Source organism: Trachymyrmex cornetzi, unplaced genomic scaffold, assembly GCF_001594075.2.
Source record: "Trachymyrmex cornetzi isolate Tcor2-1 unplaced genomic scaffold, Tcor1.1 scaffold195, whole genome shotgun sequence".
Classification (NCBI taxonomy): domain Eukaryota; kingdom Metazoa; phylum Arthropoda; class Insecta; order Hymenoptera; family Formicidae; genus Trachymyrmex; species Trachymyrmex cornetzi.
In genome coordinates this window covers 547,635-563,181 of record NW_017296580.1, presented here as the reverse complement: position 1 = coordinate 563,181, position 15,547 = coordinate 547,635, and the positions used below count along the sequence as shown (strand labels likewise).

The following is a 15,547-nucleotide window of genomic DNA, read 5'->3' as shown; positions in this document are numbered from 1 at the left end:
TTTTGAAAGTCTACGATAAATAAAGATTAAATGTATAAGATTAGAATGTATTCGAACAAGAATAAAAGTCTTGAACTTTAACGAACGTTAAACCAGACAAAACAAAATCTCGACATCTAAAACAGTATCTTATATGATAACTATAAACGCAATAATTATAGTCATTATATAGCACTTAGTAATTTAATTATGAAGAAACAGATTTTATATATTTTGCAATGCTCTGACTGTTCATTGAAATACACAATCCAAACGTGTCGTAAACGGCGAGGGAAAAGCGTCTCTCTATCTGTCGCTCCATCCTTTGACAGTGGCAGTGGGCGACACGCCCGCAAAATTGCTTCTCCGGCATGGAAGCTGGGCTGCCGCACGAGAGAGAGACAATTTTTCGGGGGTTGCGAAAAATATTAATAACTCCGGTGTTGCAGAGTAAAGGACGAAGGGCTTCCCGAGTAAGGGATGGCATATTCGAGGGGGAGGTCGTGAGCGGCGGGTGAGGTGTGGGGGTGGCAGTAGACCGGGGGCAGCGACGAGGGGGTGGCAAGTGTTTCTGTCAGTTTAATAGCTTCGCGCCTACCTACCTCCTCATCCCTCCCCTCTCGCCCGATCCTCCCTCTTTACTCGCACAAACTCACCCTGCACGCGTACACTTTGCCGTCGACATTACAGCATCGTCACTCCACGTGTCAGAAGTTGCGCCAGACGTAGGAGGTCTGCTTAGATCTGATAACCCTTTGATATTCCCGTTATTTATTGCCCCCTCGTAGTTAGTCGCCGTCGGCGTCGTTGGTGTCGTCGTCACATGATGTGTGAGAATCGATCGAGCTCGATCTTCAGGTTGCCTGAACCCTCGCGTCAACTGGATAACGACGGTTATGATGTTCGATGATTATTGGAAATTCGTAAATGACGCGTGAGGAATTTCACGTGAATTTAATCGGTCAAAAATAATTTTAGACTTTGACTTCAGCTGTAACGTGTGACTAATATGTTTGTAGGTAATATTATGAAGTACGAGTAAAATCAACATATCCCCCCCAAACATCTAGAATTACAGGTCTTGTAGTTTTATGAAATAGGACTCTCTGAAAGATTGAAAAACGAATAAATGACATATCGGCGGAACGTGAGAGAACATTATACACGATTATAGTGGCCGATATTTTTGCAACAATCATGAAATTAAGCGGCATTACGTGTTTTCGCAGAAATGTGTTTTATGCAGGTAATAATAAATATCTAATTATTACTAAAGCTAGAGTGTAATAACATTTAATTTTGTGTAATAATATATAAATATTTTAATTATAAATATATATGTGCAAAATTTCTAAATAGTACACACTATATAACATAGAAATAATGCATTACAAACAAACGTTATATAAACATGTATAAATGTTTCAGAAATGCCGATTTTTACTATTTAATTATATTTACGTTATTATTTAATTATATCGACGTGTATAATTAAATTGTTTTAGCTATACTTCTAATAAATTTACTTTATATATGTTTTATTATTTAAATTTTAAATTATATATGCGCGTTTTGCTAGTTTAATATTTGAAAATTTTGATAATTTTATTATTTTAATTTTTTTTAATTATATATGTATGTAAAAGGTCCGTAAGATAATAGTTTCAGAAATTCACGAAGAAAAGCGTAGCATTTCCGTTTTATTAAAGGGTACGATTTTCTTATCGCGCTGAAACGAAGGTGCGCGCAGTAGGTGATATCAACGTAGAGACATTTTTATACCGGTGTAAATCAAACCCTTCCAAATATTGCGCAAAGGACAAAGTCGACGCCGAATGAACGAAGGGTACCAGCGTTACCAGCCATAAAGAATGATATAACTGCACGCGACACATGTCTTCCCGGGTGCGAAACACAGTCATATCGTCGTTACTGCCTCCTTTTTTCGCGTGCGCCTTCGCCGGCTAGAGAAATGAAGATTTGTTTCACCGTCTTTCGACTCCGTCATATATTCCTGCGCGGCTTTATCCGCGGTCGTCCCGATTTTATGGCGTAGGATTTAAATCATCGTGCTTGCTCGCCTCGGAAATAAACCGGTAGGAAAATGTGCACTAATAACTCTCGATTATCTTCATGTTTCTTAAAGTCAAGGATGACAATCCCAAAAAAGAAAGAAACGCAAATAGAAACTGATTGTACGTAGTAAAATGGAAAAGAAGGACGTAGATAAAAATTAAATGAGTTACTTTATATAGATATATACATTTTTAATAAAATTATTTTAGTAAAATATAAGTTTATATTTCTCTATATTGTATTTGCTTCCTTTTTTCTGATATTATATTACATGTATATATAGTCTTTGATTTTGAATTTTCTGAGATGAAAGAAGAAACGAGATTTCGTTACGTGGAATATTTTTATAGGTCACCTATAAATAAAAAATTCAGAAAAAATTGAATTCATGAGAATGCAACTGAAAAAGTCTGCTTAGACCGTTTTTCTATAACTGTAACGATTTTTGGGGAAATCTCAAGTCTCTTTTCTTAACTAAGACGTTACATGCAGAAAGATATTTTTTCCATCAGAAAGTGAAGCGCAACAATACGCGAGATTGGCGTTTCCGATACTCTTATACTCTTTCGATTGACTTTGAAGTTGAGTCGATGGACAAATCGCGGCAAATTGTGGAGTGTAGTTGGAAAAAATGGAGAATTGACTGGAAGGTTTGACAGCGACTTTTCGCAGTGAAAAAGTGGCCGCCCTTGTCCAATAAAGACTTCGGTGGCTGTCCCGCTGACCTCGTCTCTGCGTGGGGTCTTTTCTTTCCTGCGTCTTCATAGAAGTGCTTTTCGATAGAGATTTTTTGCGATAAAAAATCTTAGTGCGTTGACATTTTACTGCTGACTACTAATGAAGTCTTGCATTACTCTGCGCCTTTTCGTGAATTGTTAGTAAGAAAAACTGTTGCTGTAGGAAATATAGTACGACATATTTGGTGTTCGTCAAATTTGAAAGCAGGAAGAGATTTAAATGGCCGACTGCATAAATATCTTTGTTAATATCTAAATTGTTATAGTATAAAAACTTAAAATTTAAATTTCATACACTTAAAAATAGTTTTTTTTTATAAAAGTAAAGGTATACTTTTGTAATTATTATTTTACATTTAAAAAATTGATACATGATATAATAATTTTTATATACTTTTTTTATTCTTTTTAAATTTCATTTTTCTATAAATTTTTCTTTATAATTTAATGTAATGTACAGCTTAAGCTGACAAATAATCTAATAAAGTAAAAGAATGTTTTAATTTAATTTATTATATATATATTTCGTGTTAAATTTCTTGTTTATTAGTAACATTTATAAATTAAATAAATTAATAATTAGTCATTAACATTAATTAATAATACATTAATTAATTTTATAAAAATAAAAAAATGCGGTTCACACACACACACCTTCTTCAGAGACATCTCTCTTTATTAAAATTGATTCCTCGGCTTTTGAACCTTCTGAGAAAGAATCCCATGTTTTTTCGACTTTGACATTCAGCTACCGCGAAATCTCTTTCGTTATCAGCGTCACGTTACGTTACCCCCTCCCCTGTTACCCCCTCTTCAGACATTCTCTCAGACAGTCGCATTACGCTCCACCGCCGAAGCACCACATTCCTCTCGCTCGCTCTCCCGAGGGATGCTGTAGTCGCCTTGGTGGGGACCCCGACGCGATAGGGGTGGCTCCGCCCGTGAACCAACCAGAAGTCCCGCTGAAAGCGACCCGCCACACCCCGTGAATCGTCCCTGGGATCCCAAGAGAACCCTCGTCGTGCCATCCTCTTCTCAACAGATTTTGGATCCTCTAGTCCGCCAAGGGCCAGCTGACACGGCGCAGCGCTCTTTCCGTTGTCCGTTTCTTCCATCAGTCGCTCGTCCGGAAAGGTTCGCGCTACGCAGGCTACCCCCCGCGATCTCATCCACCCCTCCGGTGGCCTCGGGTTCTGATCGGAGTATCGATCGCTCGATCATGAAGACAGTCGACCCGCCGCGCGCCGACGGATTTCCATCGACGTCGCTCGTCATTTTCGTGATGTTGACGTGATCTCGTTGATGACGTGAAGGAAAACTCTTGTGATACCGATGTGTCGGAAGTGATCCGAATCCTCGTCTCGTCCAGAATCGTTTGGAAGATCTAGGATTCCGGATCTGAGACAAACTGCCGATGAACGGTCTTGATCTGTCTCGGTCCGCCGTGGATTGCAAGATGAACGGTAAGTCAAACAGATTGCGTTGTGTGTGACGATGGACCAATATTTAAAAATATCCACGATGATTACATAATTGAGTTTTTACGGTTTGTGCCAACACGCAGAGCGAAATGCACGAATTAATTGAAACAATTAAGTTCTTGATATCTTGTATCTGTAGAAATAACAATGACAGACGTAAAAATAATCTTGATCCAAAATGTTATTAAAGATAATTTTTTATTAGCGTGAATACAGAAATAAATTTATGTCAATTTTCTAATTTTATATCAAATCGATATTTAGATAATCGACTCGATTATGTAGATTCATCACTAGTCTATTTTCATAAACTGACATAACATAAATAAATTGATTTTGTAATTGTTTATCCCGTTCTTGTTTATTAAGGTTGATTATTAAATCAATCTTAAATAAAATTAGTGTAACCAGCTGTTAAAGCGTAAACATCGTTACACGGTCGAATATTCGTTATGAGAGTTCGATATTCTTACAAAGTACAGACTTGTTGACGAAAAGTACCCTTCCGTTTGTTACATGCAAATATCGGCAAGGAAGCTTGACCGCAGCTTGTCCGGAAGCCAGACTCTGCAGATTCGATCTTCTGTCCAATTTGGCCTGCCTTGGCCTGCTAATTCTGTGACATGCTGATAATCTTATCGACGTCTCACGATACTGCTCCTGGCCACAGGATCCGACTACGTCGTTTTTTTAATTAACCCCAATCGCCAATCTGCTCGTCATGGTAGAGAGATCTGATACTGTCAGCGAGATTGGCCATTAATCGCACTATCTGCAATGGAGCTTTCGGAAATACCGGCGTTGCCTCTCGCCACCTCGTGTTCCATAACATGGTACATTAAAAACGTCACTGTTCTCTAGAGGATCCCCGTATCACCAGGATGTCCTGTGCGGTCAGTGCTAACGCGGTCTGCACAAGTGCGAACGTAACTCGCGGTGCAATCGCTCTTCCGACATCTCTCTAGTCGCCAATTTGTTTAATTATCTTTTCCGGAAGTCGCACTTGCGTTTCTTGAACCTCGTGGTAATCTCCGCGCGCGTGTCCCGCTTCTCTGCCCCTCGAGATCCATTACTCTAGATTTTGTTTTGCTCAACAATAATCATTTTTAAATATCTTATGAGAATTGATCGACACTTCAAAATGCTTATGTTTATATAAAAGGTATTACATACCCCACGAAATAAGGAATTATGTAATTATATAAGTAAAATTACAAAGAAATTAATTTTGACTATTACATGTAATAGTAAATACTGTTTAATGACTATACTTTTTAACAAAGAAGAATATATGTATAAGAGTATATTTTGATTTTTATAAACTTTGTTTTATTTTATCTGATTAGTTTTTTGTATCAAATATCTATTTGCTTGACAATGTTTGGACGTTTACATTTGGCTTCGTGTATCTATTTAATGGGTAGATTAATCGATCATTGATTGATTGTTTGTTAAACCTTTCGATCATGAAACGTTAACTGCCTATATATTTGGTGCATGCAACTACCCAGTAATCAATAGACGAATTCACAAAGTATAGCACACGCGCATCAATCATCGATCACAATAGACTCGTGCGATGCAAAAGAGTCATTTGCTTTATAACTCGCTAACTACTTCATCGCCATTGGCAAACATATATTATTATTTTCACAGTAAATATCATGTGACACACAATAGCAACTGATAGAATGATTTTCATTAGCTGCCTATCCGCCATCGCCAATAATATTCTAATTATTATTTACTGGTTATAAAATAACTCATAATGGCACTGTAAGATTTTTCATAGTTTGTAATAAAATAAACCTGACTCTTTTATTTTAGGAACATAAAAAGAGATTGCTTTTCGATGTTAAAAAAGAAAACTTTTTTAATAAAAATAATTTTATTATAAAAATTAATAATTCCATATTCTTCAGAAAAGCTGTAGATATAATTGAAAGTTCTCCGTATACGTCTACAGAGGAATTAATTTCTAAATTAATATAAAAAAAGAGGTTCTTCCCACGATTAATTCGTCTAGGGTGTAAGCCGCGCTAAAGCGGTTCTAATCATCTTCAGAGCCTCTCGAGCTGCTATCATCAGGGATAATGTCACGCATGGTTCAACAAGTACACTCGTACTTCTCTGTCAAGGGAGAAAGTATTCTGGCACTTGGATCCCACAGGAGTCAAAGACCCCTGGCTTTCGAGGGTTTTCCAAATATTGTTGTTGTATCATATCGGCTACTCACTGTGATGACTTGGAGTGTATATCCCGGGTACCCTCGCGTGATCAGGTCTCTTCTTTATGATCATCTCCGACCATGAACGCGAAGATCCGCTAAATCGTGTTTATTCTGTCGATTAGGACTGAATTTTGGATAATAATACCAGTAGTACTCTCTAAATTTTTTGGAGTGAAATCTCACTCCAAAAGAGTTAAAATACTGTCACTATTGAAAAATTTGCACTCTTGAATGAGAATGGCAGATTTTCACTCTTTTTTTTTAAATGAGATTTATTCCAAAGAAAAAAAATCTTACTCCTTTTTTGAAGTGAATCCCATTCCAAACATGTGAAATATTATTATTAAAAAAAAAAGAGTGAAAATCTGTCACTCTTATTCAAAAGTACAAATTTTTCACTCTTTTTCAATAGTGACAGTATTTCAACTCTTTTGAAGATTTCACTCCTAAAAATTAGGAAAGAACATTACATTTATTTTAAAAAGCTTCTATGTTGTTTATTTTATGATTACTTCTCGACTCAATTTTAATTTTATCTAAACAGATCAATATTATATATCTAAATTCAGAAACAATGCAATTGCAATATAAAAAATCATTAATTTAAAAATATAGAGATGTTTTTTTAATTAAATACGATAAATATTTTGGTATTTTTATTAAGAGTGTAATAATAATTTAGGAATCGAAGTCTATGGATTATATAAATGATTTATTTTTTTCCATTAACTGTGACGCATCGATATCGACACTCGTAGACATCCTGTCTCTTTGAGCTTCGTGTCGACAAGCCTGCCTCGCAGGATCACCGTTTTCTTTTACGACTCGCCCGCATCGTCGACATAAGTCGACGGATCCTTAAGTCTTTGTTTACTCTCTCGATTAGAATGGAATCGAAGCCGGCACCGTAAAATTGATATTTTTAACGTTTTATTGCGTGGTGTATGACGAGTATGGACCGCTTTTTATACATGCAGTCTAATGTGTAGAAATATTTGCGCCTTCTCTATGTCCTATTTAAACTTTTAAGAGGGGGACGTGTAACAAAATCGGAAATTTATCTTAATTATTTAATAGAACCGTTGCAATATTGAAATTAATCGTGAGAAAGCTTTGATCATAAAATTATAGTGCTTCCTTCCCTTCTTCTCTATCTCTCCACAATTTGTCTTCCTCTTTGATGCACCTGCCAGCTCGTCGCTAAAACGATCATTTGCTTAGTCGCCGATTCACACGGAACTCTCGCTGTTTGCAGAGGACTCTCGATCTTCGCAGGTTTCTCGGCTGGCTCGAGGACGCGCATAAAGTTCATAGTTTGTTTTTAGATAGCCGATACCCGCGTGGATATCTTTCGATTCGAAGATAAGGTTGCCGTTAAAAAGAGCCCGTCGTATCCGGCTAAAGCGAGTTGTACAAACAAAACCAGATTCGTACGATATTTCTTTGTCACTTCGAACGTGATATAATTGTCACGAATAGATAACGATGCTTTTATTGGGAATGCGTGCTTATCCACAATTAAATGCGTTTAAAAAACATTTCTTGTATAATTTATGCTCTCTTTAATTTAACTATTATATTATCGTATATATTGTACCGGATTGTTTTTTTTATTATATATTTTTATCTATATAGAGCAACGAGTTGCGTTTGCGACAAAATATAATCGCAATTTATTTAATAATACATGTAGGATAGATCCCCTTTATCCTTCTATATCTTGCACTGTATGACATCACGACGCATCAAAAACAGCCGACAAGAGGACAATAAAATCCTTATCACGACAAACATCCTCGGCTTGGGTGTCACTATGTGCATGCAGCAGCTGCGTACGAAGAAACGTGCCGCAGATAGCGCATACTCCAATTGACACTTGTCCTTGTGTGTCTAGGATTCCGTCAAGTCGTAAAGAGAGAAGGGAAGAGAGAGCAGCGCAAACATAAATTTACTTTATCTCTCTCGTGCAAAACCATTCATGATTTTCCGACACCTTCATCGAAACGCAAAGTTTACACGAAACCACGACCTTTCCTGCAACAAAACGCTCGTACTTGCGTTTAATATCACGAACTGCGACTTTATCGCGGGAACAACTAACTACCACTTTCTCAGAAATGACCAATCAATACGTCATTTTCCTGAAAGTCGTCTCTCATCAATGTTCTATAATATACGAACCGTTCTTAATAAACGTAGTTTTCGTAAATGGCCAATAATAGTTACTGAAAATTTGATAAAAATATTTGACATAACCTTTAGAGTAATTGACACATGTTAAATAAATATTGTCATGAAAGAGAAAAATCAATGATTATTAGTTTTAAAGAACATAATTTTATCCTTATTGAATTAAGAAGACATTATTTAGTCAGAGTTACTAATTTAATTTTTTATTATGATTTTAGTATTTTTTTCTTGCTATAATTTCTGTGTACACGCGTATATATATTTTTTTTTAAATAAATAGATGTATAGGTACAAAAATTATAGTAGAAAAAATACTAGTATAAAATCATAGTAAAACAATTAAATTTACAATAAGATAATCTTTTTTATAGGTATCGCTTCGATATTTTCTTAAGTATTTATTTAAGATTTATCGATTCATATCTCGGTTTATTTTGTTCTTCCCAGGAAGCAGCGACGAAGGCGAGTCGACATCGGGCGCGACTGGCGGGGGTGGTGGCAGCGAGAACGCAGAAATGGAGGAGAACGGATCGACACGCACAAGCAGCAACAGCAGCAGCAACAATCCCGTTTACAGAGATCTGAAACTACTTCAGACCGGCGAAGTTCCGCAGGAGTATAATCCACAATCGCGGACCTCCTATCAGCAGCGCGGATACTCGCCAGGGATAGACCGACAACGGAATTATGAAAAGGAGCAACTTCAACCGTCACCATCTTCTAGGGAGGAAGAGAGAAAATTGTCCTGGGATTATGAGAAGAACAGAAAAGAATATTCGAGGTCGCGGGATTACAGCAATGAATATCGTGAGTTTCGCAGTTCCGTTAAAAAGAATCTTCAAAATGAGATGCTTACGTAACACTTATTTCAGCATTGCCGATTACAAAATGAAAAATATTTAACCCTCCGTCGACTATTTGAAAATTCTTTCAACTTACACTCAACTATCGTAGTAATTAAATTTCTACTCTCTAAATTCTTTAGAGTAGAATCATACTCTAAAGAGTGAAAATTTAAATTTCATTCTTTATGGAGTGACAATTTACTCTAAACGTTTTAAAGAGTAGTGATTTAATAAATAGACAGATTATATTGGATTAGCTTACATATTTTGCGTTTATTTCTGAGCTAATGCTTTCTTGATAAATATTCGATAAATGTACTTTGACATTTATTTGCGTAGAGGATGCGATAAAACAGGAGCCTAAGGATCATTCGAGTCGCGAATGGGTGTCTCCCGTTCCGGAGGTCGAAGTCGGTGGTTCGGCACCCGGGGGTCCATACGTTCGTGCACGCAAAGACATCCCTCGTGGCGCGAGATTCGGTCCATTCCTCGGCAAATGGGCGAGCGAGCCTTTCAACCCCCGTTACGCGTGGGAGGTGAGTCATATATTTCTTCTCATGGTGTGTACGTGTTTATCGTTTTCGCTCGCTTTCGAATTCTTGAGTGGAGGTAGTCGAAGCGATCGTAAAGCGAATAGGTCGGTGCTCGATCAGTTCAAACTGACCTTTTGAAGCGAAAGATGTTTGCTGCACTCTCAATGTTGCGAAATAGTCTTCCAATGCTGTGGAACTTTTTATCGGAGTCAATCAACGCTGTGGGTATTTTTTTTCCAATTTTGTTGACTAACGAAAAGAGCATTTGTTTATTAGTTTAGTACGAAGAATCAATATAGAAAAAGTAACAGAAATCTCTCTCTTTCTCTCTCTCTCTTATATAATACTTAGATATATTGAGTGTAAAAATAAAAAGAAATATATATATGTTTATATGATATATTTTATCTATATATATGCACCATATATGATAGCTGAGTCAATAAATAGCTTTAATTTTACCCCCAAAAAAATTAAAGTGGTATATATTAAGATTAACTTATTGATTCATATATATGTATATAAATATATAGATATCTAATATATTATGTTTATATAATATATGTGGTATATAATTCCTTTTTTTGCTATGCTATATATAATTAATGTAAAATCATTAAATTTAACTTCTTTTACGCTGAAATATTTATGACCTTTCTCGAATGAATAGCATACGTTTACATATTTGATACACGAGGATTCACACGCGAATCTTATTCGATATCATCTCGATTTTAGATTGTCGTCAAACCGTTTGAAAGATGATCGATCTGTTTATGGTTCGAGTTCGGCGCAGGAATGTTTCATTCCGCGTCCGAGCCGATGTCAGTGGGTTTTCTATCCTACTGCTATAATCCCGGGTATTATCCGGCAGATGCCGGTAACTGTAAAGGAGAAAGAGGGAAGAGCAGATAGACAGAGCCGTCTCCTCGCTTCGACAGCAGACACCTGGTCGACTCGTTCGCCGAAGGTGTCATCCACGTTGACAGATCTGTCAATTGGATCGTCTTGCCGGACAACTTTCTCTTTCAGTTCCTCCGAAATTTTCGGATTCCTATGGAATCTGTTGGAAGTGCATACGGTGGACCGCACATTCCTAAGTCGACCGTAAAATCGATGTTCGAAGTCAGGATCGGGGAGTCAGCCCATGAAATCGTCAATAACGGATAATTCCTGCTCTTGCATAATGAGAGTATTTGCAATTTACTTGTCTCATTGTCAGAATGTTATTAATTTGTTATTAATTTGTAATGAATTTTTTAGATTGCGATATAATAATATTTTACGAAATTAACGCGATAACATAATCGATTGTGATTTTCACGATCGGCTCCAACTTTAGAAATTTACTGACATTTGCATCACATTTGCGCGCCAGAAAAGATTTCCAAATTTGAACGGTAGGAAACTGATCGCGTACTGATTCAAAGGGTGTGATAGATATGATAGCGGCGGCGTTAGCGCATGTCGCACTGACAAAATGTAAATGACACCATCCATCTAACTGCCGACAAAAAGGCAGCCGGGGCCAACTGTCGGACTGGCGATTACAGGATCGATTAAAGCCAAACTACCCCTTCGTTTCGTCGAGCCGATCTATCAACCCCACGCGCGTAAACGTACAAGCGCGCGAGAGGGAAAACATCGCGAGAGAGAGTCAGCCGCGATTTCTCATGTCGATCTATTTATTCTGAATGTCGTACAAACTGAGATGCGAGCTGATAGAAAGTTTTCAAAATTATTCAGATTTTTTATCGAATTTTTAGAGAGAATAACACTAAAATTTAACATATCTAGTAATTAATATATTTTTTTTTAATATGCCAATTTTATTGCATAAATTATAAAAATACTTTATCACAAAAAAGACTTTGCTTAAAAGCCTCAATATAAAAATATTAAAATCATAGCAATAGGATACACCTTATGATCGAATTTCTACGACAATGTCGAAGCCTTGGGATCTCACGAACCTTTTTCAGAATCCGGTGAAGCAAAAAAGTTCCCTTTCGGTCGATTCGCACGTTATTTCCCGATCCTAATCCTTTTCTCACATCCTACAGGAAACGGACTAAAGTTCTCGAGACGCGAGACCAACGAAGGGAGAATAAGAACCTCGAAACCGAAATTCGCCCCAAATTTCCTCGGTGTTTATCTACCCCGAATTATACCGCGGAAGATCAGGAAGTTTTTATGGGATTGTCGGATTAAGGATAATCGCTCTGAATTAATTTTCCAGTCAATCTGAAAACATTAATTTTCTGAGAAACATATACACATTAATCTGAGATCAATTAATAATCAAAATAGTAAAATAATGCTGGATATTAAGAAGTAATTTTCTAATTTTCAAGAGAAAAAATTTATCATTTATTTTAATTATTAATTTCTGAAGTGTGTCGCAATATTTGCGGATTTCCATAAAAAAGACAATTAAGAGAAAATTTTATTTTTAGGCGATAATATTTTCATGTTATTTTATTGCATGTGTAACTTCAGAATTTGCGAAAGAGAACGTAACAGTCACCTTTACGGGGGTCTCGAATTATTGTCGGGATCCGAATTGCTTGTGTCGGTAGTTTAGGTATCACCATTACATCACCTGCCACGAAATTTCTACCTCATTTTCCCAATCTTTCAAAAAGGGTGAGATAAAGTATAAGAGGAAAAAAGATGGAAAAAAGGAGGGGAGGTGATCGGGATTCGCTCCTTTCCCGGTGTATTCTGTTCGGTGACGCGTGATCCGCAGGGCAACCGACCTGCGGCGTGCTTGCGTGGCGACTAAACCAATCTAAGGCTTAAGTTCATTCGGCCGAGAGACCCCTCGCGTGAGGGCCGGTTCCAATTTGCCGAATGATTTCGAGAACCCGAGTTAAATGATCAACGCGAAATATCAGACAGCGGGCGCGAATGAAAGGAGCGAGAGGAAGACATAACGAAGAAAAATGGAGATGTCATTTCTCTTAGAAATTTTAGTAAAGAGTGAAAACTGAAAGAAATAAAAGGGGCATATACAGTTTTGTCCTCGCAGTAGTTACTTTCATGATCGTCATCATTATCGTCGTCGTTGTAGTCTACAATGACAATATTGACATAATATACCAACCCCTTTAATTTTGCAAGGGATAAAAAAATAGAAAATAAGTTACTTCCTCTGAATTATATGTTTTGCATGTGATTGATGTTTTTGGGATTTATTTTTAAGCATGCTTGAAAAATGTATAATTTTTCTGAATGTGTAAAAATTAATTTTTTTAATAAAGTACAGTAAATGAAGCGCGCATAAATTTTAACAGGAATCAATGCATTTATAGCAACAAACTGCAGAATATGTTTTATATAAGACGTGTGAAACAATGTTTTATATAGACAAATAAGTCATATTTAAAATTTTATTTATTATAGATACTAAGTTAGAGGCGAAAGAGAGGGAAATATTTTCATACTATTAAGTATATCATACTATTAAGTGCTACGTGAATTATTATTATGTGTGATTTTAATCATAATTAATTAAATTAATAATGGAATTAATGTTGTTAAATTATAATAATAAGAAAAAGAAAGTTGGGTGCAAAAATTTATGCGCAAAAATAAATTAATATAATCAAAAAAATTGATTTAATACATTTAAAGTCTTCGCTTACATGTTACGCTTCATTTTTTAACTTTCTTCAGAGCATAAAATATATCGTAGAAATACATCGAGGATTATTATCTATATTTATTTATAATTGTTTATTTATAATTGCTAATCGTGTTTGAGATAATGAATCTCTTATCAAATTCTTATTGTATATTATGGATTAAAACATAAAAAAGTTTTTTGTATGTTACATTAAGAATCATTCATGTGAAACATCAAATTTAAGTTCACGAGATTCTCTTACTTCTTCGCAGCTACTCTCGTATATTCTCTCTTTTCAACATTTTCGTTCTTACTTTTCTTCGTCTACATATTGAAACCAACGGCGTTTTTTTTTCCACGCGGTTACCGGCAACCCCTCTCGAGGTCTCTTGACTCGGATTGGAGACCGTTTGCCTTTCGAAGCAACCACGTGGGAGAAAAGGAGGACCAGAGTACCGCTTGTTTTTCATGTTGAAGCAGCCGCACGCGCCTCGTCGCCCATACGGGGCACTTTTTCGGCAAATCGGTCGGAAAATTTCGCTGTTAGCGACGTATGCAACTGACAAATTATATTAATGGTGATCCTCGATGTAACGTGCCATCGTCAACCGCACAAGTTTCATTCCGTGGTTGATGCGCGATATATGATGTTGTCATATTGATATAATTCAAACACATTCAAAATCAATATACATATCTATACTATAATTTTTAGTTACTTAATATAATATTAGAAGAGATTAAAAAAAAAATAAATATATAGAAAATCTGTGCAGTTAATTTTTATGAAAGTAAAAACGACAAATTTGTTTATATCGATATTCTTTCACGTTTATTATCAGACTGATGAGATTTGCTCTTTCATTCCTTATCGAAATTCATGAAATCGCAGCATCGAAGATATATGTTTCCTTTATAATATTCCTTGAAAGCGTGAGTGGAACATCGATATAGATCGCATTGTCGACATTATTAAATTGTTGGTCCATCCTGAAGTAGGTATTTTAGACAATCCGCGCGTCCGCCGTTTCAAGCGTACAATAGAACACATCGGTGTCTATTATTCGCAGACATTGTCCATGCGAACTGGTCTTTAGGGCGTTACTGGAGGTCAAGCCCCGGAAGTGATTCGACAATGAGGAACATTATGCTCTTCCACTTTCCCCTTCCTTCACCACCTTCTTCTATATCCTCGTCGAAGGCCGATCCTCGTTCATATTAACTTCCTTAGTGCACGTAAGTGCAACGTGATCACTTTTCGCTTGCATCCAGGGTTTCGCATTAAGTATTTCAAATCGATACCCGAATGGTCAGTGGGATTTCGCGTTCGCTAGTTCTCAAGGCGTAGGGTTACGGTCCGCCTTGCGATTTCCCGTATTTGAATTTGAAATAGGAGAAAGAGGCGTCGAACGGCGAACTGTGAAGAGAACCTGCGCGGAATCGCAGTGGCCGAAATCGAAGAGAGAAAGAGAAATGGCAAGAAACAAGTGACAATCAGTGACGCGGGGATCTCCGGTATTGTCCGAGCTGTCACACGTCTGACACGCCAGGATATCAAAGGATCCCCGTCCGGTCATCTATGCGAATATTATATACTGGTCAAGAAGACGTAACAACCATGTAATAGGTAGTTGCGGCACCCTGTGTCGCAAATTACATTTATTAATTTAAAAGTTAATTTAATTTTGCGAGATAATATTCTAATGGCACATATGCTTCTTTATGAATCGTTATCTATGCTGAAATATTTAAATTCCGATAACTGCAAATAAGGGAAATGAGAAATTCGGTCATTTAAAAGTTATGCCGCATGAAAGTGTATCTTGTACGATTTCGCGATGTACAAAA

The 15,547-nt window shown here is 36.6% G+C and overlaps 1 protein-coding gene across 3 annotated transcripts in view; it reads left to right on the top strand.

Annotated features, from left to right (window-relative positions):
• LOC108759590 (MDS1 and EVI1 complex locus protein EVI1) overlaps positions 1-15,547 on the top strand; it is an 84,374-nt gene that overhangs the window by 42,676 nt on the left and 26,151 nt on the right. For 2 of the 3 annotated variants that reach the window (XM_018505096.1, XM_018505094.1), the window contains exons 1-3: positions 3,596-4,255; positions 9,141-9,500; positions 9,878-10,074. In XM_018505096.1, the coding sequence (XP_018360598.1) occupies positions 4,207-4,255; positions 9,141-9,500; positions 9,878-10,074 (606 nt within the window). In that variant the 5' untranslated portion in view covers positions 3,596-4,206. Of the gene's footprint in view, positions 1-3,595; positions 4,256-9,140; positions 9,501-9,877; positions 10,075-15,547 lie in introns of those variants that run through there. The other variant, XM_018505095.1, reaches the window with a different exon arrangement.